Here is a 26,097-nt window from a genome sequence, read left to right on the forward strand (position 1 = left end):
TTGAGGTATGTAATTAACAATTAGTAAGGTTTAATTAATTTAATTTTTGTTATATTTTGTTCGATTTTTTTTTTCGAAAGTATCTGTAATATGTGCGCAATTTTTTCCATGATAATGAAAAACATATCAGACAATATGTAGGTACCATTTTGTACCTTTTCGTCCCAGCGTTGCTAGCGTGTGGATCTGATGAATTTCAAATTTCGTGAAAAATTAAAAAAAAATGTTTTTTCTTCTTTCTTCTTCTTCTACCTGATAACGGAAAATTTGGTTTGTATAGCATAGCCTTATAGCCCCATGTGTACTGAACAAAACGAGGTATAATTTGTAACTCGAGCGTTCTTAGTTCCAGAGATATAAAATTTTATTTAAGAACATGCGGAAGTTTAAAATTCACACTGAAAATGCCTCCATTGTTGGCGAGTTTACCGGCAAAACACGCTCCGTCATCTAAGGGTTAAGCAGAATGGGAATATGATGTATTTTATATTTTATTATAGCCCCAGCACTCTCTACCAGATGTCTTTGTGTGGGTTGTGAGCCATGGAAAACGTCTTGCATACCAGCGGATACCAGCCAGGGACCTTATTTATTCCATAGTGGATGAGGAGTGTGGGAGGGACTGTGAAAAAGTGCAAACCTTATTTCTGAAGGTAATAGTTAAATTATTTTCAATTTTAAATGTATTTCTTGTTTAAATAATCTAAATTACATTCATTTATAGGATTAATTCAAATATCATAGAACTTTCCACTTCACTGAAAATTTTGCACTGAATTTTACATTTATATTATGATTTTAAGATAGAGACCTGAAAAATAAGTTGAATTTTTTTTTATTAAGTTAATGCTGCAAGTATTTCTTTTAATGAAAACAATAATAGGCATGAATTATTAATTTCCACAAAGTTGGATTTCATATCTGTTTGGTTGTTGCTGCCATTGTATGTTAAAGAAATGTTGAATAAAATTGGAGATGTTTCCAAAGAAATATACCTGGAAATGAAAGAAAAAGTTTGTAAACCTGAAACAAAGACCATGCTGATTTATTTACTGATTTGACTAATTGTTGTTACATCACAAGAACAATTTCTGAAATATGAATGTAACTTAGTTTGAATTAAGGACAAAGATGAACAGTCATCCACAAAAAGAACAGGAAAAAACTTGCCCAATACTTTCATTGCTTTTCACCCTACAATTGATAGTGCTGTAATCAATGTGTATTTCTATTCTTCTCTACAGCCCATAAAGTCTCATTTATATTTGTTGAATAATAGAATGTGTAACAGTTGCATTACACTACGGTACATTACACACATTCAGAGGGGACTGAAATTGTAAAAGTAGATATTACATAGCCGCTTTGTAGAGGTGGTGGGATACACAATAAAATGTTTTGTAATTACCATTCTTAACCTTCGCTTCAAAAGCTGTTGAAAGACAAAAATGGTAATAGGTGGTCATTTTAATGGGGTCTGCATTTACCAATTTGGTTTTCACCGAGTTCTTTACAGCGTTCATTTCAAATTGGTGATATTCTCAAAATTTCGGGGAGGGCTGCAGCCCCATCCGCTCCTGTGATGTAATAGTGATGTGCCTTGCTCATGTTTATTGTATGGGCTGCGGCAATCAGTTTTTTTATGTGGTCATATTAATTAGATACAAGTGAGTTACCAATTTTTTCTGCGAATCGTACTTGTAGAGGTTCTATCAATTTCGGTGCCCTCTGCCACCATCTGCTTGAGATTACACTGTGTGAAGTTTAGCAACGAGTTCCAATTAGTAACTCATGTCTAATTATTATCAGCCACGTCTTTTATTCCCGAAACGTGAAGTGGTCATATTGTTAAGCACATAAATTTGAATGTGTAGAGTATTACTACAATAACCTTTACTATACTCTAGAGTAACTATGCTACTGATTTCCTACACCACAATTGGTGTAACACAACACCTAATTAAGTATTAAATACAGGGTGGCTACTCATCGAGAATTCTGTGTGAATTCTACGTGAATTTTTCTCCGTACACGTGAAAAATTGCAATTTTTATTAATCCAAGTCCCATTAATCTGATACATATTTATAAATGCCCTGAATTAAAGCTGTGTGAAAAATAAAACAGAATTCTCACAATCCGTTTACGTTCTTACTGTCCTTTGTAGAACAATCTAGTCTGAGTATGTGAAATGGCAAATGTAAACGCCGCACCTTAAATTAAATATCTTACAGTAAATATATATACCATTTAGTTCAAAATATATTTGTGTGTGTATATGTGTGTGGGTAGTGAGAGGTGGTAATACAGAGCATTCCTTGACATTCACTACGAGACTCGGTGGCAAGCAGCCTGGCATCAGCGCTTGTCTTTCCCGGTGAACGGGTCCACGACAGTCGCTAGAGTCGGCTATTAAAATTACAGTTTTCATATTGTGTACTAACCTTGACTACAGAAGGTGTTCAAAATGATGTCCCTCTGCTGCAACACATTCCTGGCATCTCCGAAAGAAATTGGCATTTACACGTGCAAGTTCGTCTACAGTAATTCTCCCGATTTCTCGTACAATACTCTCTTTTAACTCACGGATGGTGTGCGGATTGTCTTTGCATACTTTATTTTTTAGATTTCCCCATTTTTCTTTCCACTTTAATCAGAACTGACCCTGTTACTCTAAACTTTTTTACGAGGTTTAATATAGTGGTTCTATGTGGAACGGGAACACCAGGAAATTTCGTTGCAAGACGTCGTCGCACTTCTCCACAATTACTCTTTCTGAAGTAACACTCGACAAGATAAATCCTTTGTTTTAATGTAAACTTTTGTGGTGCCATATTAAGCCACAATCTTCAACACACGGACACAACACAACTTCCGAGAGAGGATCATACTGGCGTCAGTCTGCAACGTCAACAGAAAGGGAAAGAGAGCGAAGTCAGGGGAGCGAAAAAGCAGACTAGCATGCGACTGTCACGGACCTAGCTCAACCGGGAAAGACAAGCGCTGATGCTGGGCCACTTGTTGCCAAGTCTCGTAGCGAATGTCAGGGAATGCTCTGTACATAATAACAGGGAAAACACTGCATGTACCCTTGAATTTTTGGAAACTTCACCTTGAAAACCGGGAATTATAATTTAATTTATCATGGTCCTAGAGTGACCACCCTGTAAATAGTGTAATAAGACACCAAAGATGATGCTCAACAACACCAAAACAAAAGTAGTATTCTGTTACATCACTGGACATTTTTAAGACTATTATTTTTTACATTGAAGTCACAAAATATTAATTGCGCTCTGCTAGGATAAAACAGAACTACTATTTTTAAATATGGAGAAGCGAAGTTATAGTAATTTTGATAGTAATGCTTTAAATATGTTGATAAGTGATTATTCTTCTCTCTTCTGATTCATTATTTCATCACTTGTGAAGGATAAGAGGTGGTTTGTAAGTAAAAATGATATATGATATTTTCTGTTCACAGCTTGATTAAAAAATAGATTTGGCTATGCTTCAAAGAAATGTACATGATCGATAAGCACTGATACACCATGCATCTTGAATCAGTATTCACCAGTATCAGGTTTTGAGTGGTAGTTGCCTGTGCCGTGTTTTGTTGGTAAAGAGTAGTTATAATATGTGATTAACCTTTTGTAGAAACTGCAAATACTTGAATTTTTTTGCAAACACATGAATGAGTTGCTTGTTTTTTGCAATTTTGTTAGGAAAACAAGATGCATATTGTAGTCGAGTCACTTTGAATCATAATACGTAAACTTTTTTAAATATCAATATTTGTACATACACTGCACAGTTTGTGTTTGGTAAAAGATTTCTTAACTGAATAATATTGTTATTGATTTCATTAATAAAATATTAACGAAAAGTGACAGGGTGGTTAACTAATTGTTCTTTTTATATGTTTGAAAAATGTACACAACATACACATTCTGTTCCATTGATACACATATGATAAATAGTTATAGTTTTTATTTAGCAGGTGTCTTTAGCAAGAGAATGTCATATTTTAATGAGCTGTTGATGATTGAGGATATTTTAAGTACGACAACACTATTGAAGATGGTTTTATTAGGCTCTTCAGTCAGAAGACTTGTGAACTCTTGGGAGCTATAAAAGTTCAACAACTTAGTCAGAATTCATCTCGTACAGTAAACTGATTTGACTTGCTCATCATTCATCACCAGGAATATTTACAAGATGTACAAGAACAAGATGTTATATTTCAAAATGGAGAATTTCCCTCGATAGCCAAGCATCTTGAGTATCTGACACTTAATATTGCTTCTGAAGGTTCTGGGTTGAAGATCTACCCAAGGCATTAGTATTACATTGTCAACCTCATTGTCACAATTAACTTGAACTTTAAACTCATTAAAACACAGATTACACTTAAACAAGAATTATATTTCCTTTATGGCAACATATCAGCATTTCTCACGGGCCTCTCAACAGGTGATATTTAGTATGTAACAATGTCTATTACAACAATAATGACAAAAGTACAATGCATCAAGAAATCGCTAAATTGGAAATTTTTTTGAAATTTTAAATTTAACATAATGGGAAATGGTAATCTTAAGAACCAAAAAATGCAACAATTCAACAATAACAAATTTGGATCAGTAATGTGTCAAATTTAGATAATTACTCATTGTGACATCACAATTTGATGACACACACTCACTCGTTTCTCTCTCTCTCTCTCTCTCTCTCTCTCTCTCTCTCTCTCTCTCTCTCTCTCTCTCTCTCTCTCTCTCTCTCTCTCTCTCTCTCTCTCTCTCTCTCTCTCTCTCTCTCTCTCTCTCTCTCTCTCTCTCTCTCTCTCTCTCTCTCTCTCTCTCTCTCTCTCTCTCTCTCTCTCTCTCTCTCTCTCTCTCTCTCTCTCTCTCTCTCTCTCTCTCTCTCTCTCTCTCTCTCTCTCTCTCTCTCTCTCTCTCTCTCTCTCTCTCTCTCTCTCTCTCTCTCTCTCTCTCTCTCTCTCTCTCTCTCTCTCTCTCTCTCTCTCTCTCTCTCTCTCTCTCTCTCTCTCTCTCTCTCTCTCTCTCTCTCTCTCTCTCTCTCTCTCTCTCTCTCTCTCTCTCTCTCTCTCTCTCTCTCTCTCTCTCTTTCTTTTTTCTTCCTCCCTCCCCCCTCTCCCGGGTTCGAATCCTGCTCGGGCTTGGTTGTTTGCAAATGTCCATTCATCAATTTCACAAAACTCAAAGTAAAATAAACTAAATCAATCAATTAATTCTCTTCCTAACTTCCTCTCTTGATCTGCATAATAATGTCACTGTTTCAAACAATTATAAATGTGAATTGCACAAAAATACACTATCAAAAATGTTCAAGGAAATAAAATATACATTGTGGAATTTTCCAGTATATTGTTACCAGTAAATAAGTTCATGTATTATATAGTAATCATTTATAGGAATACTTCAAATGTTATGGCATTTGGTATTGAGAGGTTGGTTGGTAGATATCAGCAAGTTGGTATTATATTCATCTTAATTTAATGATAACTTACACCTTGTGTCAACATGATTATGATAAATAATATAAATATCTTACACATACTTATTTTTATTGGCACTTCTGACACATATTTGGTTTTTGCACAGTATTTGAACTGTTTGAAATAGTCGTCATCAGGTAAAAGCACTTTTGTTATTACTCATCTACTGACTCTGAAGGAGTTGAAATGTCATACCACTAAGCAAGTGTATTATTTATCATAATTATGTTCGATTTTGATTTGTTTTGTGAGTTTACTGCTAAATATAAAGAAAAGATTTAATAGATTTGTTGTGTAAGAGCATTTTTTTTCTACATTGTAGATATGAAGTTATACACAAAAACACATTCTTAAAATTGCATATAACTGCTTTAATATTATTATAAAATAAAGGACCAGCACTATAATGGATTTCAAAATAAGTACATAAATTGTATTGCATGCTATGAAGAATTATATACTAGAACTATTCTTTGTGATTTTCACTTATGCTTGCATGAGCATGAGCTGCTATTTAATTCACAGATTTAGGTGATGCATGATAATTCACCAATGTCCAGATTGGCCTTACACCCTTTCTGGCTAGTGAGAAAACTAATATTTAAGTAATTCTAAGAAGTATTAACAACTGGAGTTTGACAAATTCTGTAAGGAATTGGATAAATTACCATCAACATAAAATTTGAACATGGCTTTGAGAGGAGGCAAAGCATGTTCAAATCATAATCATTGTGCAATCAGTAAAACATTGCTGTAGTTACGGTATGAAATCATTACAGCACTCTCTAAAATTCCTGATTTAGATTCCTTCTTTACAGACAAGTCAGGTAATGGTAACAAGATCAAAAGGTAATAAAAGATTCAAGATTGTTTTTCAGGTTAGGGACTAAGGTGTAGAAATTTCTTTAAGTTAATTATTTAATAACATTTTTTTTTCAATTTGATTAAAAATAGCTTTCTCATGTACACATCGAAATGTTATCATCAGAGCTTTATCCAGAATTATCCATCTGGGGGTGTAAGATTGTATTTAGGGGATGTAAGTGTAAATTTAGAGCCAAAAACAATATAAATTGTGCCTTTGTGAAAAATTTTAGGGGTCTTGAGAACATTTTGTGGGGTGTTGGGCATTTCCACCTGACGTTAAGTATTTTAAAATAACAATTTCATCAAACTGTTGGACAATAAGAAAAAACTGTGAGAAATTGCTCTAAATTCAACAAATATAGAAAAGCTTGGTTGTTTATCTACCACTATACTATCTTTAGTTATTAAATATGCAGTTTGTGCTGTTAATGAAAGTACTGACATAGTCAATGTTTTTTAAATCAAAACTTTCTTTAATATATTAGTAAATAAATACTTTAAAGTACACTAGTACCCTTATACTTGAATAAATATATTTCGCCATTCTCAAAACATTTCTGCAGATTTACTTTGAATGAACATAGCCTTTACTATTCATTACTCACTCTTCTTCTTTCACTTCAATGTTCAATACAATATTAGTATTAATGTGATTGTCTGCATCATTGGTAAACAAGGCATTTACCCTTCTGAGCATGCAATTTCAAACTAATTTTATACTTTCCAGATTCTGCATTATAAAAATTGAGATTTGAATATTTTATTTCATTGTTGTTGGTATATTTTCATGACTTGCCCTTCTTTGCTGCACTTAATTGTGTTTATCTATGTTACATTAGTTCACTTTATTAAGATAAATGAAGAATCTAGACCTTCTAACCAGTGCTTGAAGTGGAAATTGTTAGGTGGAGAATGATTGATAATGCCTTGGTCTAGCAGCGGGGGGGGGGGGGGGGGGATGCTTGTATGGAGCAGCTAGGGAGAATCTTTGCATAGTTTTTTTTTTCTACCTGGGGGATAAAATCCCTCTGCATTCCCCCTCCACTTTGAGCAGTGCTTTCTATCCCATATTGTTGTAAAAATTCCTGTAATGTACCTTTTGCAACAGGATTTTCAAATAGGTACAAGCATACATGTATGAAGATATTATACATAATATTATGATACAATGTTTACATCCAGTGCGAGCCTCAGCTACTGGACGGGTCACAGGTGGCAGATAGTGCAAATAAGGGGAAACCCAAATATTCAGTACCAGACCGAGGCAGCAAGGCTATCAGGTTATGGAGGTTGTCCAGTGGCATGAACATACTCAGAAAATACCACAGATACCCATTGACAGCCTTTTGTCATGGCAAATAAACGGCGCCATAAAAGTGTTTGCCCCCACTGCCTTGTGGGCCTGCAGGGATCCAGAAAGGCTAAGGGAGTTGGAACATTGACAGAAAAAATAAGGGTGTACCTGAGAACCCACCGGTGGCAGCCCCACCACCCAGGTGTAAGCTGTGACATGCCTGATTAGCCGACAACCGAAAACATACAAAATTCAAGAAAAGAAAGAAGCAAGCAAGACTGGAAATTGGAGACGACGTGGCATACGAATAGGGACATTGAATATTGGAACACTGATGGAAAGGACTGAAGAAATTGTGGATCTAATGGAGAGAAGAGGGATCGACATCTTTGGAATGAGCGATACGGAAAGGAAGAGGAGAAATAAAATTGAGGAAAGTCTGACATAATAATAAAACTAAAAATGAATGTAAGAGGGAAAGTAATACAATAGAAATAATTCAAGTGTATGCCCCACAAACAGGATGTACAAGAGAGAGAAAGAAGAATTTGAAGAAGACTTTGAAGAACACATAAGAAAGGAATGGCAAATTGTGATAGGTGATTTTAATGCACAAGTGTTAAGAGACAAGAAATAGTATACGGAAGTACTTGGAGCAGATGGATGGGGACAGAGGAATGAGGAGGGAAGGAGGCTACTAGACTCTTGTAAGAAAAACGGACTGTTAGTAGGTAATAGCTGGTTTAAGAAGCCATAAAATTACAAGATACGGTTGGAATAATGAACAAAAGTCTGTATTATATATTGGTAAACAAGGAAGTATGGAAGATAATGAACAATATCAAAATAATACCCAGTGAGAACTTAAACAATGGCCACAGGCTAATAGTAGGAGATGTGAGGAGATTGAAAATAAAAGATAGAAGGGAGGAACAATAGAGAAGGATAAGAGATAAAAGAGAAATATTATCAAGAAATATTGCTAACAAAAGTGCCAAGAGGTGAACCCAAAGGAGTTGAAACAGAATGGATAAGATTTACAACAGAATTAATAGAGGCAGCCGAAAAGGTATGTGGAAGGACAAACAAGAATAGAAAGAAGAACGAAACACCATGGTGGAATGAAAGAACTAGAGAAGCAGTAAAAAACAAAAATGATACATTAAATGTAAATCACAAAATGCCCAAAAAGAGTATGTGGAAAAGAAGAAAAAGAGGCAAGAACAATAGTAAAGGAGGAAAGAAGAAAGTGGATGGAAGAATGGGCCAAAGTGCTATAAGAAGATGTAGATGGGAACAAGAAAGTATTGTGTGGATTAATGAGAGAAAGGAGAAGAGCCTTCCTGTAAGCTAAGGGATGAAAGGGGAAACATTGTAGAAGAGGATGAAGAAATAAGGAGAATGTGGAGAAATCATTTTGAGAAATTGCTGAACATGAAGAAGTGAGGGAAAAAGTAAATCTCTCATGGAAAGAAGTGGAGGAAGCTCTGAAGAGAATGAAAGAGGTAGAGCACCTGGAGTAGATGAAGTGCCAGTGGAAATGATGCTAGGAGCAGAAGCGATTGGTGTGCAGTGGCTGTACAGAGTGATGAAAACAGTGTGGTGAGAGAGAGAGAGAGAGAGAGAGAAGTGCCAAGAGATTGGGTAAAGGGACTAATAGTTCCTATATTCAAGAAGGATGACAGAATAGATTGTAAAAACTACAGAGGAATAACACGCACCACTCAGCAAAGGTATATGAGAAAATATTAGAGAAAAGAATAAGCGAAGTAACAGAGCAGAACATGAGAGAGGAACAGTATGGATTTAGAAGAGGCAGGTCAACAGTAGATCTGATATTCACCATAAGGCAAATGCAGGAAAGGCACTAGGAGTATGGAAATGATTTGATTATGGCATTCCTAGATATAGAAATTGGCATACAACAGTATGGACAGAACAAAGATTTGGAAGGCTCTAAGAGAGAAAGGAGTCGAGGAAGAGATAGTGTAGAGTGCAGAGTACGTACAAGGCCAACCAGAGCTGTGTGAAGACACCAGTGGGAAGAACGGAATGATTCAGTATAAGTAATGGGCTAAAACAGGGAAGTGCTCTTTCCCCACTGCTCTTCATAATTACAATGGATCCAATTAACGAAGAGGTGGGGAAGAAGATAGGAGAGGAAGAGATGAAGGCCCTATTGTTCGCTGATGACTTAGTAATTGGGGGAACAGGGAAAGAGAAGTACAGAGAGACAGCTTGATAGCTGGAATGAGGAAATCATTCTTTTTTTGAAAATTTTCTTAACTAAGATGATAGCATCCCCTCCATGCTCCCACTTCGAACAGTGAGAAATACGATAAGTTTTATTGATAATTAAATCAGGGAAAACAAACCAAACATGACTGTCACTTTTTTATGGAAAAGAAAATATAATAACTTGATAGTAAGTGTTCCTTAGGATAATTTTGGTGTATGTGACTTGATAACATCCAATGAATGAAATAAAGTTGATATTACAGATGGAATAAACAGAGAAGCCCTGTAATGGCAATTTTTTAAAAATAAAAATGTCAAATAATTTGTTACTGTGCAGCAATGTAAGTGTCTGCAGGAGATAAAGTTTTGGTGGACTGGTGTAATATCCCCCTTTGCATCAGATTCCCAAAAATGTCACATCAGATATGCAATGAGAGGTGAAAATAATGCAATAGATAATTATAATGAGCAAGAGGAAAAAGTAATCATTTGTATGAAATTTTATATCATGCTGTTGTACAGTACATATGTTCTTTTGAGTTCCTGCGTAACGTTTTACCAGTATTTACCAAAATGAAGAAGGTCTGAGTATGCAAAACCTGATTCACAGATTATCACTGCTGGTAAAATATCACATTAAATCTGAACTAATATTTGTTATGCCTGCTTTTGTATATGTAAATGTTTTATCATTCTTCACTTCTGCAAAACACATGCTTTCTTCCATCACTAACTGCAGACATGTATAAGCTAACATCTCTTGGGATAGGGTATAGTATGTCTGATTTTTATACTGTAATTTAATTGTGCAATTGCAGATGATATTTTACTTACTTTTCATGCTTTTTTTAGTTATACCTCTTCATATTTTCACTGTTCCATTTTGCAAACTACTCTTTTATTTTTATTATGTAAAATTTAGGGTAGAGCTGATACTATTACAGGGTGTCTACCTGTCAAAAAAGTCAAGAAATCAACAGGTAGATCAAGAAAAAGTCAAGAAATTATGCTTATGGTCAAGAATTTTTTTATATTTTTTTACAGTATAGTGAATTTACATTGATACCTGTACTGGGATTTGATAAAATTGAATATTTGGAAATCTAAAATTGTATTGAGCTGTGGTTAAGATTTGTCCATTTCGTTTCTTAAGAATTACATTCTTGTATGTATGAAGTTTTGTAAAATTATTAAATAAAGTAATGTCATTCCCCATCCAGGATGAAATCTGAAACATTAATTTTTACATGCATTAATAATCAAAACAAGTCTAAATCTCTTGTTAAAGTACAGCTTCAGTTTTCATCTTAACCGGCCCTGTGGTATGGATTTTTCTTTGAATAAAAATATTAGTATATTTTTTTAAAAAATTCCAACAATAGCTTAGTAGGGTGCGATTAAATAAATGTTAAAAAAGGGGGAAAAGAGGTCATGAAAAAGTCAAGAATTTTGGATTTGTTATTGTACACACACTGCATTACTGCAAGATATTCAAGCCATCATTTTGAATACAATCCTTGCTAAATATATACAGGGTGGTCTAAAAAGGACTTTATATGAAAATTTATTCAGAAAGATTGCAGAAATGATTGTGGTGTCATTTTGTAAGGAATTACATCAAGTTTGACTAATGTTGTGGAATAGCAGTGAATTCCGCCACCATAAGCGCTAGTGCCAGTTCCAATAAAAGTGGCTCCTTTCACAGGTCAGGAGCGAGCTTGCTGCGTGTTTGGTTTGAAGGCCACATCCACTTCCAACAAGATGGTACACTACCTCACTTAAATCTCGGATATCCTCAATAACCAATTTTAAAGTCAATGAATAGGTCGAGGTGGGCATAGCCACCTAGTTCACTTGATCTGACACCCCCTTGATATTTACTTTGTGGGTTTCATTCACCATTTTTAATAGAACTGGCACTGGCACTTATGGTGGCAGAATTCGCTACTATTTCACAACGCTAGTCAAACTTGATGTATTTCCTTACAAAATGACACTTCAACCAGTTCTGTAACGTTTCCAAATAATTTTTATACACTTACGAAGTTGTAAAGTCTTTTTAGACCACCCTGTATTGAAATGAAATGTTAAGAATAATGCAATAATTTTTAATATATTATCTTCCAAAATCTATAAGTATATTGACACAAAATCAGTATTAATTCAAGGTAGTAACAACTCTGCCCTCATAATACAAAATATCTGTAGCTATGTTCAAATTATGCTCATTTTCAAAATTGTAGTTTAGTAGCCTTGAAAGTTTGAATACTATTAACTTTGCATGCCATCTCATTGTGCATGCTTACTGCACTCAGACACTTTGTTAGCAGGAAGTAATCATAGAGATACCTTTTCATACAGCCAGTGATGTGCACCGAGGAGTAGCAAGTCTAGCAACAATAGAACACTTGATCTTAGAGTACTTAATGGTTTAAAATTGCAATATTTAGTGTCTTGTCCAAGTCATATGCGAAACATTTTTTTTCTCATGTTTCTCAACCCTCGGTCCAACTAGGCAGACTGGAAACATTTCTTCCAGCTTTCTTCTTGACTACTCAACCAGTGTGAGTATGGTGAGACTGCCACTGAAAGGGAAATGGAAGATTTCTTTTCTACTCCCCCTCTCCCTCATGCCCAACCTGCTGGCCACTGTAAAAGTTAGATTCAGATATTCCAGTCCATCTCCTTCGGTGTCTGATAGGGAAGTTTTCAACAATATGCTTTTCTTTCATGGAAGAATTCACACCGAAGAGACATGCAACACATGTCACTTGGAAGCGAACCCTCAGTAATCAATGCAATCTTTCGAACCGAAGATGCATGGCAAGCTCCACGTGTCGCATGTCGCTTATGTGTCTCTCAGACTGGGCCATTTTCTCAATACCATACATCGTGTCACCTCAGTTTGTTGTTTGCGTATGCGCAGCGAATGCTTCATTCCAATGAGCTATATTTAGACTCTAGAAGAGAGCCCAACCGGAGGCTTTACAACATGTTGAAGCTCAAATTTGTTGATATAATAAAATATCGATATGAAACAATGTTTTAAGATTTAAACACAACGTTCTTTTTGCTTTATCAAGTTTTTTGATGCAGTTATCGGCTGTAATCGGGGTAAAGGCTGCCAGAGAGCGGTGCTTATCACATCACCTCCAAAATGGCGGAGATGACAATGTGAGGGGGTCCTACCCCCACATCCTCTAAATGTGCCTTCATGTCATTGTGCTATATGCACGGGGAACTTTACCTTTACCTTAAATCATGGTGTAAAATCCCAAAAAAAAACCTTGTAAAATGATAAAAAAAAGATAAAATTAAAAAAGAATACTTAAGTGTTGCTGCAAGTTGAAATTTCAGATCTTTGCCAGTTCAAATACTGTGCGTGTGTTTGTGGATTCATGTATACTAATTTTGGCTGATACTCGTGCATTGTAAATACATTTTATCACATCTCAAGTTTATTTGCTTCTTCAAAGTTGTGGAGTATTTAATTAACAATGGACAATTGTATTACATGTTAGACAACTCTTACTCAGAGTTGAAGCTAGGAGTGCTACCACCAACTAAGAGGTGGGAGAGGCCTACCTATGCAGTAAAACCATGTTGATACAGTATCATCTTTCTATGGTTGCTGTGGATATTTTCCGGCCAGCTGATTTTGGTAGTTGGTGAAGCTCCACTGCATTCTGTGGTCATATTTTCTATACTGAAATGACAATAACAGTTAGCCAAGTTCATGTACAATAACCAATAAGATATATATATATATATTAATGGAACAGAGGTGATTCCAATACAATCGTATAACTATTGGCCAATACCAGTGGTATCGGTTGAGATTTAATCACCGATACCTGCCGATACTTGTCGGTAGTTTGGGTATCTCACTGAGGGAACAGCACAACACTTTCTTCGAGTCTATAAATGCTGGAAATTAAGCAAAATGCCCGATTTTCATAATCATTTTTGGAATTAGAATTAGAATTAGAAATTCTTTATTCATGGGCGAAGTTCAGCCTGTGGCTGCTCTACCACATTTTGTGATTAAAGATTATCTTATTTGGAATGAGGCATGTAGCCAGGTGGAAAGCTTGCCCCTACCTCCCCCAAAATCCTGCATTATTTAAATTAAATAGTGTGTAGTAGCAATTAATTTACTTCCTTAGCAGGATTTCAGGGCTTCTACCCCCCACTTTTTCGCCTTTTGATGGCAGCTGGTGATAAGGGATGGCCTCCGTAACCCCCCCCCCCCAAAAAAAAAAATCTGGCTACATGCCTGTTTGGAGTTATGAATAGTTTAGAGCATATCTCTGGTAGATTACTATGATATAGTTCCAATAGGAAACTTATGTCTTAAAATTTTAAATATTCTAACCTACGTACTTTGAATATTGTTGGGAATTGTTAAGATATTAGCAGTGGCTAAACCTTAATATTACTTTCTTCCTGTTTCCAGCTCCCAGGAAAGAAGGGGATGGGTCCCACTGGTTGGGCAATACAGGTGAAGCTACAGATGTACATGTGGCTAGGGTTGACGAAGCACAAGAAGAATTTCATAAATGGACTTCCAAAAGGATACGAGATTTCCCACGAAATAAAGAATGCCGAGAGACCCCAGGCTCTTCCTCCTTCTGTGATACATTATTTGGAAAAGCATGTAAGTTCCATTATTGCTATCTTTTCAATTGTGTAAATATGTTAAATGTGTTGCGTAAAAATAGTCTTACCCTTTCAACTTTCTCTTGTCCTTCCCTACACCCTAGGAGCATAATGCTTGCTGTTTGATCTTAATTTTAATGTTCATAATCAAAGGTGTTGTAGAAAATTTCAGAGGGAGCTTTCAAACTAAAGTGACATGAAACTAACATTTTAAGTGTTTCTGCTCCTAGTCCTCTATTTTTTAGGTTTTTCCTAGTGTTAGTGTTCTCTTCCATAATGTCTATGGAATGTTTGGCCATGTCCTAATTGACAAGCACACAGTAATGTTCTTTCCCGTCGCTTTCGTGTACCATCGATGTACGAATTGAGATGCTGCCTTCAGTACAGTTGTCACTTTTTCCCACCAGGTGTTAGTTGGAATGTTACCCACTGCACTCTGGGTCACACGGTGGAAGCAGAAGGCAGACACGAACCAAACATCACAATGCTTTGCACCTATTTACTACTCAAATTGAAAATGTGCCATTTGATCTCCTCTTTTACAATTTTTTATAAAATACAAGATACACTGAGGTTTAGATTGTATATGCCGACCCTCATGGTGGAGTGATTATTATATCACGCTACAATGTCAGGGGTCCCAGGTTTGAATCCCGGCCTGTGCATGGATGTTTGTGAGTGTTCATTCATCAATTTCATCATGTCATCAGTCATCCACATCTTCGCAAATTAGCCAAAAGTAGCACAAAAAGCGAAGTAAAATAAAGCAAATCAATCAATCTATTCGGAAACACTGCCTCTACATGTTGCAATGTTCTGAAAGTTGCAATATAGCTGCTGAGCGTGGCACTACAGGGAGTTGAAGCATGCACTCGTCACGCTTTCCAGGTCCACCTGTGGTGCAGATTCAGATGGTAGGAGGATCCCACAGGTGGAAAGGTGCTGTAGGCAACAGTGACTGCTGATTCAGATACAGCTTATGCTTTCTTTGCTCACTAGACTTCCACATTGATTTGACTGTTTACCACTATGTGAGCTATTGCAGAGCCTGTTTATCTGCCCCTTTTCCTTATCATTAGTTTGATCTGGTTTAACAGACGTATTCAATTAACAATGTGCAGTTCCCATGAAAAGTGTACCTCTGAATTTGAACAAAGCTTATTAACATATAATGAACATGTATGTGTCACAAGTTCTGCATCAGCATTAGGAAGATTTCACACAGAAGCAACATGTGACACATGGTAACGAGAACAAATTCATCAGCAATATTTCTCACACCATAGGTTCATGACAAGCTGAACAAGCCTGCATTCAATTGGTGAAATCCTGTAGTGACATGTGTCGTTTGTCACTACTGCAGTGTGAAGTCTCCCTTAGGTTGCATTCTTAATGCTTAATGCTTTTATTAAAAGGAATGTTCAGTACATAAGTAAGAGCTGTTCACACACCCAATCCTGAAGAAAAAGAAGAAATAAATTCATTGCAGTGTAACAAAGTAAATTAATAGTTCATTCCGAATGTGTAAAAATGTTTTCTCTCCTTCTATTCACTACATTTGCAATGTTAATGAATAGAATTGACCCACTATTGTTAACCCCAGGTGGGCATTATATATGTAACTGGTAATTTCAAAATTTTCTAGCATCTACTTCAGAAGGCGGGTAAAGAAATGCAGAAATTGAAACTACATTGAAAAATAATTCTTTTTGATAGTGTACAGTGTTTCACAACTTCACTTTGACTCTATCAAATTATAAATAAATCAAACATTTCCTGCTTGATCATGAAGGTGTTAAATGTAATCCTGCATTTTTCAGCACAGAGATATCAACAGTTATTTTTAATGCAATTTAAATAACAATTTTTATCTATTTGTGGTTTTGTTAAGTCATAGTATATTAATAGATTAAATCTTGTTGAGATACATACCATACAATTCAGGTGATGCAAAGTTGTTAGTATGGCATTTGCTTGTGTCTACGCCCCATCTCAAAATTATCATTGGCTCATTGCTGTTGATTATTAAAACATAACCTTAATTCTTCTTCCAGTCTTTTCAAGTTAGAGCTCACATGTACCAAGCGAGGTCCCTGATTGGTTCTGATGCCTCGGGTCTTTCGGATCCCTTTGCCAGGGTGCTTGTGGGAGAATACTGTCGGACAACTCAGGTATGATACTATTTCCATCGATCTTTCTTAACACTAATTTATAAAACTTTTTTCTGCCTGAAATCCCTTTTTCTTATCTAAGAAGAGGATATTTGATAGCCCTGCTTGGGGGCAATAGCTTGATGTAGCCATGAAAAGGGCATCACTATTTACTGTTCCACTAACACTTGTCTACAAAAATGAACTTTTTTTTCCTTTCACAAGAACAAAATTAACTTAATCTTGAAGTATTTTTTATTAGCAAATATACTTTTAGATTTTTTCCATCAGGTAGAGTTTTTGTGTGACAGACGTATGAAGATTTATGAAATCAGTACTTAATGTAAATCTATATAATAAAGAAAAATTTCATTCTGGCTCATCTAAAATGTTCAAGATAATGATTTACTGGTATTTTGCATTTGGGATAGTCAGCAGTAGTCAGCCAGCATATGTGGACTCTATTTGTCTAGGTCGTAGTCTAAGAAGTGAATTTTTAAACACACGTTGCATCCCATAGCTTTGTATGAATTCACAAGATCAGTCACTACATCATGATAGTTTTCTCTTCTGATTTCCAAGAAAATTGCAACATAAATTTTTGAACGACTGCCAGGCTGCTTTTTCCAGTGGATTTAACAGTTCCTCAAAATGTTTGTCAGTCATTAGTTATCTTATTTGTTGCCCTATAAAAAATCCTTCTTTCAGTTTCACATCACTGGCATTGGAAAATTTAGATTTCAAGTACGTAAATGCAGGAGAATTGTTATCCATTGCTTTCACGAAATTTTTCACGAGTTGCAATTTGATATGCAATGGAAGGTAAATACAGTTTTTCAGGATTCACGAACTGCGTATTTGACACATTTTTTCTGCCCAGGAATATGTGATTCATGATTAGGCCATAATTTTCTAATGTATCCCATTCACACAAGAGACAGCAAAATTTAGTGTATCCAAGTTGCAAACCAAGAAGTAGTGCTAATCACCTTCAAGTCTCCATAGATATTTGAGTTACATTTGGTATATTCGAGTTTATCCAGCAGCAGTTTCATATTTTCATATGTCTCGTTTATACCTGCTGCATGTGCTACAGGTGCTGATGGTAATTCGTTGCCATTATGCAGCAGTACAGCCTTCAAACTAACTTTTGGAAGAATCTATGAACAAAGTTGGTGAAAAACACCTTCAAACATCTTGAAAAGAAATACAGGTTAAAGCATCCCATGGCAGGCTATAAAGAACCCTACAATTCAATTTCAAAAAAGTAACTGCCACAGAAAATCTGTGCCTGATTGGAAAATTCGAATTACATATTTGAATTCAGGGTTAATAATACACTAGCTCGCCATTTAGTTTTCTTGTGAAAGAAATCAGTTGACCACTGTTGGAGATATATTGTTGATTTTGAACAGGACATTCTTGTGCTGTATTAATATACATTTTATACAATGTAATAGGGGTGGAATAGATTAATCGGTACTCTATTGGTATTGGCTGATATAGGCATATTAGTGTATCAGTTTATCGGTAAAATTACCAATAATTATACTGATCCAATATATATATATATAAATAACTTACAATTCAGTGCAATATTGTGCCATTTTGTTGTACATTTAATGGATACTTTCTTCTTTTCAAGTAAACGTCTAAATATGCAGCTTCTTTGGCATTTCAAAATCCTGGTTCGTCTAGTAACACATTTATTAAGGAGGACAATGAACCATTTCAAATTTCATCTCGGATCGGTGGAATATTGGTATCGGTAAATTTTTATCAGTACTGCATCAGTAACGCCCAAAATTTTATATCGATCCATCCCTACAATGTAATACATAATAATTTTCTATTACATACGTTTACAAGTTCTCTGCTATCTTTTTACAGGTAATCGATGAGACATTGAGTCCTACATGGGACGAGATGCTGCTGTTTGATGAGGTGCTTGTCTACGGAACGAGGGAAGACATTAAGAGTGATCCACCGTCAATTATTATAGAAATATTTGATCAAGATAAAGTTGTAAGTGAATAATATTTTAGTTTTTCTTTCAGTATATTTAATTATTGTGTCTGTTAAATGCATTCAGTGTGGTGGCGTTAACCATGTTTCTGATTGGTAAAATTGTTATTAAAAACTGTGAACTGTGTACTATATTTTGATGAAAAATTATTCCACATGAATGTATTATTGTTATCTGCTATTTTGCATGATAATGAAAATGTTAGCAAATAATCTGTGTTCTTACTGGAACTAAATTTAAACTATATAATAAAAGAGGTTATGAAAAAATAAATTAGCTACAATTTTAGTGTCATGTAGTGCAATTTCTAGAGATGATTGTCTGGTAGCAATAAAATCATACCACATTACTTTTGTATAAAACTAAAGCATCTAAATGCAAAAGTAAACTAAAGTAACAATAACTTGGAATGTTTGCAAGTTTTTCACAATAAATGTATCTATGCTTTGTTCCTGTCATCAATAGATAGATTAGATTTATACACAGCACAGACCAGAGAAATTGATTATTGATTTTTAATTTGCTGAAAATTCTGCTTATGTTTACAGAAAAGTTGTCAAAAATGTTATATTAAGTCACACTTAATAATAAAGTCACATGTTTTATCTTGTCTTTATGTAATATCAGTAGCGTGCGGTGACCATTTAGATAGCCCAAGCACTGAATATATAATTTTTAAATAAACAATAGTACATCAAGGGGCAGGCTTGCCTTGATAAAAACATCGCACACCACTGCTTTGCGGCATTTTAGTCTCACGGGCTCCGTAAAAATGCCTCTCGACCCAGGAGTGTAAATATCCTGGGAATTATGCAAAATTTGAATTGCATGCCCAAGCAGTGCTTCGGTAGCTTACCTTGTATGCATGCCACTGTGTAATATAGTATGTGTACAGCAATATGTAATGAATAGTTGTAATAAGTTGAACCCAAGAGCAATGGCTCTAAATATAATTATTCATTTCCTGTGCACAAAACAAATCTTTGTCACAGAGTATCTTATTCTCAGCTGAACTGTACATTTCATAAATTATTTTGGTATTTTTTATAATTTAGAATATACATAGGCTTGAGCATAATAGTTTATTAGTAATAATAATAGAAATAATACACCAAAATTGATAATTTTTCTTTATTTTTCAACATCAGTTTTTACATGTTTTATCAAAACAGAAAATAAATCAGCCATATTCGAAATATATTTTTTTCAACATTTAACTGTCAATTTAAATAGAGCCTCCTCGATGGTGCAGTGGTAGCGTTGTTGCCTTGTAGTCAAGGGGTCCCGGGTTCGATACGCGGTGGAGACACTTAGTGGTTTGGATCCCACTTTAAACTGTAGGTCCAGTCCCAATTAGCCTTACTGTGCATAAAGTGGACTTAAAACACCAACTCAATCAATCAATCAAGTCAATTTAAATATCGGTTATTACATTCCCATATTCGAAATAAGCATATGCATGTTTTTCGTCTTTGTAACACATTTTGAGTTGGAATGTTGCATTTATTACAGGCTTTCTGGAAAGTTTATATTTATTGAGTGATGCAAGTTTTCCACTGTGTTTCCAGGGAAAGTCTGAGTTCATTGGAAGAGCAATAGCGAAGCCTCATGTGAAGCTGAGCGAACAACCCTATTCCAAGCCAGAGTTTCCCCCATCTTTAGAGTGGTACGAACTGCACAGGGGACCAGACCATGCCGGGGAACTGCTTGCTTGCTTTGAGATGCTTGAGGTAAGTAGAAATGGTTTTGTATTCAATTACCATTTTTTTGTGTGTGTGCATGTATTGGTATATCTTTAAATAATTTTATATCTCTTTCCTGCAGGTCTTTTGGACCTTATTTTGTGGTACCTCACTATTACCCAGAAAAAACCAACCACACATCTTATGGTCAAATTACAACCAACAAAGCTGAATTATTTTCTTGTAGTTTACGGTTATTACAAGCATAAGAAAACAGTTTTTCTTTGTGACGTTTCAGGAGAACACACGCTCCTTTCATCAGACATTTATTTTCATTTTGACTAAAGATACAGTTATAACAATGGTTAGTAATTTTTAAACAAAAAGAATCCGTTATATAACGTCACAAAGAAAAACTGTTTTCTTATGCTTGTAATAACCGTAAACTACAAGAAAATAATTCTATAATGCAAGCAATGCGTACATACAAGAAAAAGCTGAATTAATTTCCAAGCCTCTTAACGTTCCATCGACAGGACTGTGGAGGGTAATTTGGGGGTACCTTCACCTAGTTTCTGTAAGTGCTGTAAGGAGTTGAAAATGTGTCAACTGTCAACTACCCCTGGAAATTAAAATTGTTGATATGGCTGGTATGAAGAATAATTATTAGTCCCCTCCCCCACCCACCCACCTTCCTTACACATTCTGTTGGACAATGTAGTGACTCTGCCCAAAGACAGTAGCAAGGGTGTGAGTGTGTGTGTGTAGGGGGGGGGAGGGCAAATGAGGTAATGCCTCCAATGTCCATGATAACAATGTAGTTTCTGCAGGAATCTATATTGGATAGAGGTGTTTAACTGTGGCAAGAACTTTATGGTATTGTTTTAATAAATTACTTTTTTTGTCAATCATATTTGTTTTGTTGGATTCATTTCTTAAAACTTTGATTATTCCGGGTGTTCCACTTAGGAGTAATAAAAGAAATTATTCTATTTTTTTACTTACCATGATATATTTCCAAGACTTCTTACATGCATACGTAAACTCAGACAGTTTTATCACGTGCCTAGTTCACTTCAACATGCATATCACTGGTGGCACTGCAAATGTGTAAACGGCATTCCACCTCAGCACATGCAATCTCTAGCATTTGTAAAGATTATTATTTAGTTCCAAAATAGGACTGTAATAAAATAAAAATTCGTAACATTTGAAGTAACTAGTTCGAATGCTGGAAAATAACAGAAAGTTTTAAAGGCAATGCTCCGTGTGAGGTTGCGCATACGCAGGAGTTGTAGAGTTGTTCAAACTGCTGAGAAGGTGCCAGTCACCATGTGGATGCCACAACAGAAGGTGTTTTGTGTTTTAGCACTTGCAGAGTTGAAATATGTACATGGGCATATTACAGGAATATGCTGTGCCTCAATTTCTATAAGGAACAATCTTCCAGCATTTCCCAAGGCAATTTGGCCAAAGAAGTCCGAAAACAACTTCAATGCAATGGATTGGGGGAGGATCTGTTCATGACATGGTCACCACGGTCAACGGACCTTACAGTTCTCGACTTCTTTTGGAGTTTTAAGGATTAGTTGCATGTTACAAATATTTGAGATATGCCAGACTTACGCAAAAGAATTCATGCTGCAATCAACAATGTAATGCTTTTATTACAGTTCTATAAACGGAACACCCTGTATATCACCAATAAAGAGACAAAAGGTTGTATCTCAGTTTCAAAAAGAAACTACTTAAGTTGTAAAATGCTTTAATTCACATATTTTATATTTATAATCCCTTGAAACTACAGGATATATGCCCGTAATGACTGAATGAACAATGACTAACATATATTTTGAAAAACTTATGTTTCCCCTACAAAATCTGATAACTGAGATACACCCTTTGTCTGTTTAGCAACTACATGTACTGTTACATTTAAATCAAAAGAGTAAGCTTGGTTCGTAAGAGGAGAAATGTGTATTGTTCGTTCTCATATGCTTGCAAATTCAGTGAATCTACATTTTAAAATTAGATATGTGATATCTTCTCGTAGCTGACAAGCACCCGAGAACCTGTTGGACTTCCCAATCTTCCAATGCCAAAAGAAGCAATATCTTCAAGTTCTGAAACTGGACCAATCCTCCCTGTACCTCGGGGCATCAGACCAACGCTTGCCAAATACAGGTAATTTATACTCTATTGTCTGTAATCATTCTTTTTTTTCTTTTTGAAAATTCAAAAACAAACTTTGCATCTTTGTCTCTAATGTGCACAGAAAAATTGCAGAATTTTAATTACATTTCTGACAGTCTCATCAGGGTTAACCCCTCAAGGTAGAATGACGTATGCATGTACGTTCGCGGAATTATGTGTTAATGACGGTTTGATGTACATGTGTACATTTGCTGCATGATTGGTGTCAAACTAATTAATGTTAGATGCCATCTATTGGTAGTAAACATAAACTGTTTTTTACTGTTTGACCAGAAAGGTGTTGGTCTTTACCACCATCTATAGGGATATAAGAAAACTACTTGTACAATGTTGATTTTGTCAGTCAAACATCAACAATTTCTAAGTTGTCCCAATTGGTAAGCATTGTGGAAGAATACCACAGACCAAATTGCAAATTTGTATAGTACTTTTTCAAGTTATTTGTAAATGACAAGTGTTAATTTTTCTCATTTTTTAAGTGTTAGTGTGATAAAAACTGTGTGAAGGGTGAAAATGCTACTTACTTTCAAATATTATAGTCATAAACATAGTGCATCTAGAATGCATGAATCAAAAAAATTCACACAGATCAAGATGTGTGTGGACACTGTCATTGAATAACTCTGAAAATATGATTTAAATATAGGTATTCTCTAGATTTGAAAATATAGAAATTTGTTTGATTGATATTACCAAAAAAACCTAAAGCTGAACAACTTCAGCAGCTGGGAGATTTAAATCCCATGTAGATGGTTGTTTCCAAAAAAATTAAGAAGACCAAGAATTCATTGTTCCTGTATGTTTCTTTATACCGAAATAAAGAGCACTTTACCTGATACTGTTTCCTTAACGTCAAGTTAAAAGACAAATAATCATAACCACTCATGTTGCCAAATCCTTGGTTTCGATATTCCTGGACATGCTAAAGCTACTCCCTATTTTGTGACCATGCTTAGCTGCCACTAAAGCTTTCACCTATATTTGGTTGGTAGTTATGACTCAAATGCGGCTTGGCTCCCCTTGATGGTATAGTGGTAATATTGTCGCCTTGTAATCAAGGGGTCCCAGGTTCGATACCCAGTATAAGCACGTAGTGGTTCAGATACCACTAAAAAATGTAGGTCCAGTCCCAATTAGCCACTTTTTTTCTCCATAAAGTGGACTTTCAAACAAAGCATTGCATTCTAAATTTCTACCTGGCCATTGTTCATCACCAAATTCCATCCACAAAACACTTGCAAAGCCCATTCTTTTGAAAATGTTAAATATCCAAACTCCTCACGAGAGACATAAACTGGCAGACCATATATTCCTGCATATAATAGTCCATGGCAACATCAGAAGTGATGGCCTTCTTCAGGAAATTCACTTTTGAGTGCCGTCTCGCAAAAAAAGAAGCACTAAACTTTTTGCTTCTCGGAAGCCAAGAATATGCCTCGTCCAGCGTTCCCTGTTCCACAGACTGCCCAGCCAATATAACAACTTAACAAACCAAATAGACATATTTGAAAATCTGGCACGTTTTAGAAGGCTGTTTTTTGTTGTAATTTTTGGCTGTTAATACCTTCCAGTGTAAAATGACTAATTCTGTATTTGGAATCTTCTGTTAAATAAAATTATTCAAAAATCATAAATTTTAGGAGAGGAGAGGGGAAATACATTTTGTTCAATTTTAATATTGTTTGCACATATGTAATTATGAATCATCGAAGAGGAATTGTAGGAATAAATGTACATGTATTGTGAAGTGAATTCACATTATTGCTTGGTATTTCATAACTTAAGAGCCTTGAAAAATATCTTTGTTTCCCAGGATAGAAGTATTGTTCTGGGGCCTTCGTGATTTGAAGCGGGTTCACCTCATGACTGTTGACAAGCCAAGAGTTGACATCGAATGTGCTGGCCATATTCTCTACTCTTCTGTCATACAGAATGCTAGGAAGAACCCCAACTTCAGCACACCAGTGAAATTTCTTGATCTGGTAAGTGATCAATAGTAGAAACATTATTTAAAACATCATATACACTATGGTTAATAAAAAGAAGCGTCTGTGAAATTAAAAGTTAAATTTTGATTTACTAACTTACTTCTTCTTACTTCTTCTTCCCCTTCATGCTGTTAGGCATCTGGGTCGTTCAGTCATCTGCTAAAACTCTTCCTATCTTGTTCCATTCTCTTAACTTCCATTAGTGTCTTCCCTCTTTTAGTAACCATCTCTGACAGGTATTTTTCCCATTCTATCCGAGTCTTCCTCTTCCTCTCCTTCCTTCTGATCTCGCTTCCATTACTTGTTTCGGTTTTCTTTCTTCTCCCATTCTCATGACATGGCCATACCAGCCCAGTGTTCTTCTCTCTATTATCTCTTCAATTGATTCTACTTGTAGCTGTTCCCTGATTTTAGTGTTCCTGATTCTATCTCGTCTGGTTTTTCCTACGACTCTTCTGAGGTATTTCATCTCTGTTGCTGTTAATCTACTTTTATGCTTATTTTGGAGCGTTAAGCTTTCTATGCCATAGAGCATTGTTCGTATAATTATGGTTTTATAAATCCTTAATTTAGTATTTTCTTGTGCTTCCTTTTTCCTACTATTGTATTACATATTTGGTAATATATTTTATTTGTTTTTTGAACCCTGCTATTTATTTCTTCTTCTACTTTTCCATCACCTGTTACTATTGTTCCCAAATATTCATATCTATTCACTTGTTCTAGCTGTTCTCCTTGCCATTTTATTTCCAATCTGTCTTCATTTCCATGCTTTGATATATGCATTACTTTACTCTTCTTTCGGTTCACTGTCATTTCTCTATCCTGTATTGAGCTGCCCCATTCTATTACTGTATTTTGTATTTCCTGTTTAGTTGATGTTATTAATGCTATGTCATCAGCATACAGAAGTGATTGTACATAAACTGGTTTCAGTTTCCTATTTCCTACCTTGCATTTTCGTGTTCTTCTACATTGTTTATGTATTTGATCCATTAGTATTTTAAATAGTAAGGGGCTGAGGCTATCTTCTTGTTTAACTCCTTTGTTCATGTTAAATTCTTTTGATTTCTCGCCTCCTATTCTCACTATTCCTTTAACTGTATTGTAGACACTTTGTATTCTTCTTTCTAGTTTTTCTGAGGCTCCTATTTTCTGTAACGCTGACCATAGTTGTTGTGGTGGTACTGTATCAAAAGCTGCCTTTAAATCCAAAAAGGCTACAAATAGTTATTTTCCCTGCAACGAAATGTATCTATAACTTGTCGTACCGTGAAAATGTGATCTTGCGTTTGTCTTCCTCTGCTGAAAGCTGCTTGTTCTTCTTCTAACTCCTCCTCTACATCATCTCTTAGCATTCTTTCTAAGATTCTTGTGTATATTTTTAGAGCTACTGAAGATATACTGATTGCTCTATAATTTTCACATTTTACAGTGCTACCCTTTTTGTGCATTGATATGA

At 35.4% G+C, this 26,097-nt stretch overlaps 1 protein-coding gene across 7 annotated transcripts in view; it reads left to right on the forward strand.

Annotated features, from left to right (window-relative positions):
- LOC145987648 (otoferlin-like) overlaps positions 1–26,097 on the forward strand; it is a 453,910-nt gene that overhangs the window by 390,262 nt on the left and 37,551 nt on the right. For 4 of the 7 annotated variants that reach the window (XM_083122142.1, XM_083122145.1, XM_083122143.1 and 1 more), the window contains 8 exons: positions 501–653; positions 3,432–3,446; positions 14,373–14,573; positions 16,630–16,746; positions 18,616–18,750; positions 20,320–20,481; positions 22,487–22,617; positions 24,461–24,629. In XM_083122142.1, coding sequence (XP_082978268.1) covers positions 501–653; positions 3,432–3,446; positions 14,373–14,573; positions 16,630–16,746; positions 18,616–18,750; positions 20,320–20,481; positions 22,487–22,617; positions 24,461–24,629 — 1,083 coding nt within the window. The remainder of the gene's footprint in view (positions 1–500; positions 654–3,431; positions 3,447–14,372; positions 14,574–16,629; positions 16,747–18,615; positions 18,751–20,319; positions 20,482–22,486; positions 22,618–24,460; positions 24,630–26,097) is intronic. The other 3 variants (XM_083122144.1, XM_083122147.1, XM_083122148.1) reach the window with 2 other exon arrangements.

Source organism: Lepisma saccharinum, chromosome 5 (genome assembly GCF_977018435.1).
Source record: "Lepisma saccharinum chromosome 5, izLepSacc3.1, whole genome shotgun sequence".
Taxonomy (NCBI): Eukaryota; Metazoa; Arthropoda; class Insecta; order Zygentoma; family Lepismatidae; genus Lepisma; species Lepisma saccharinum.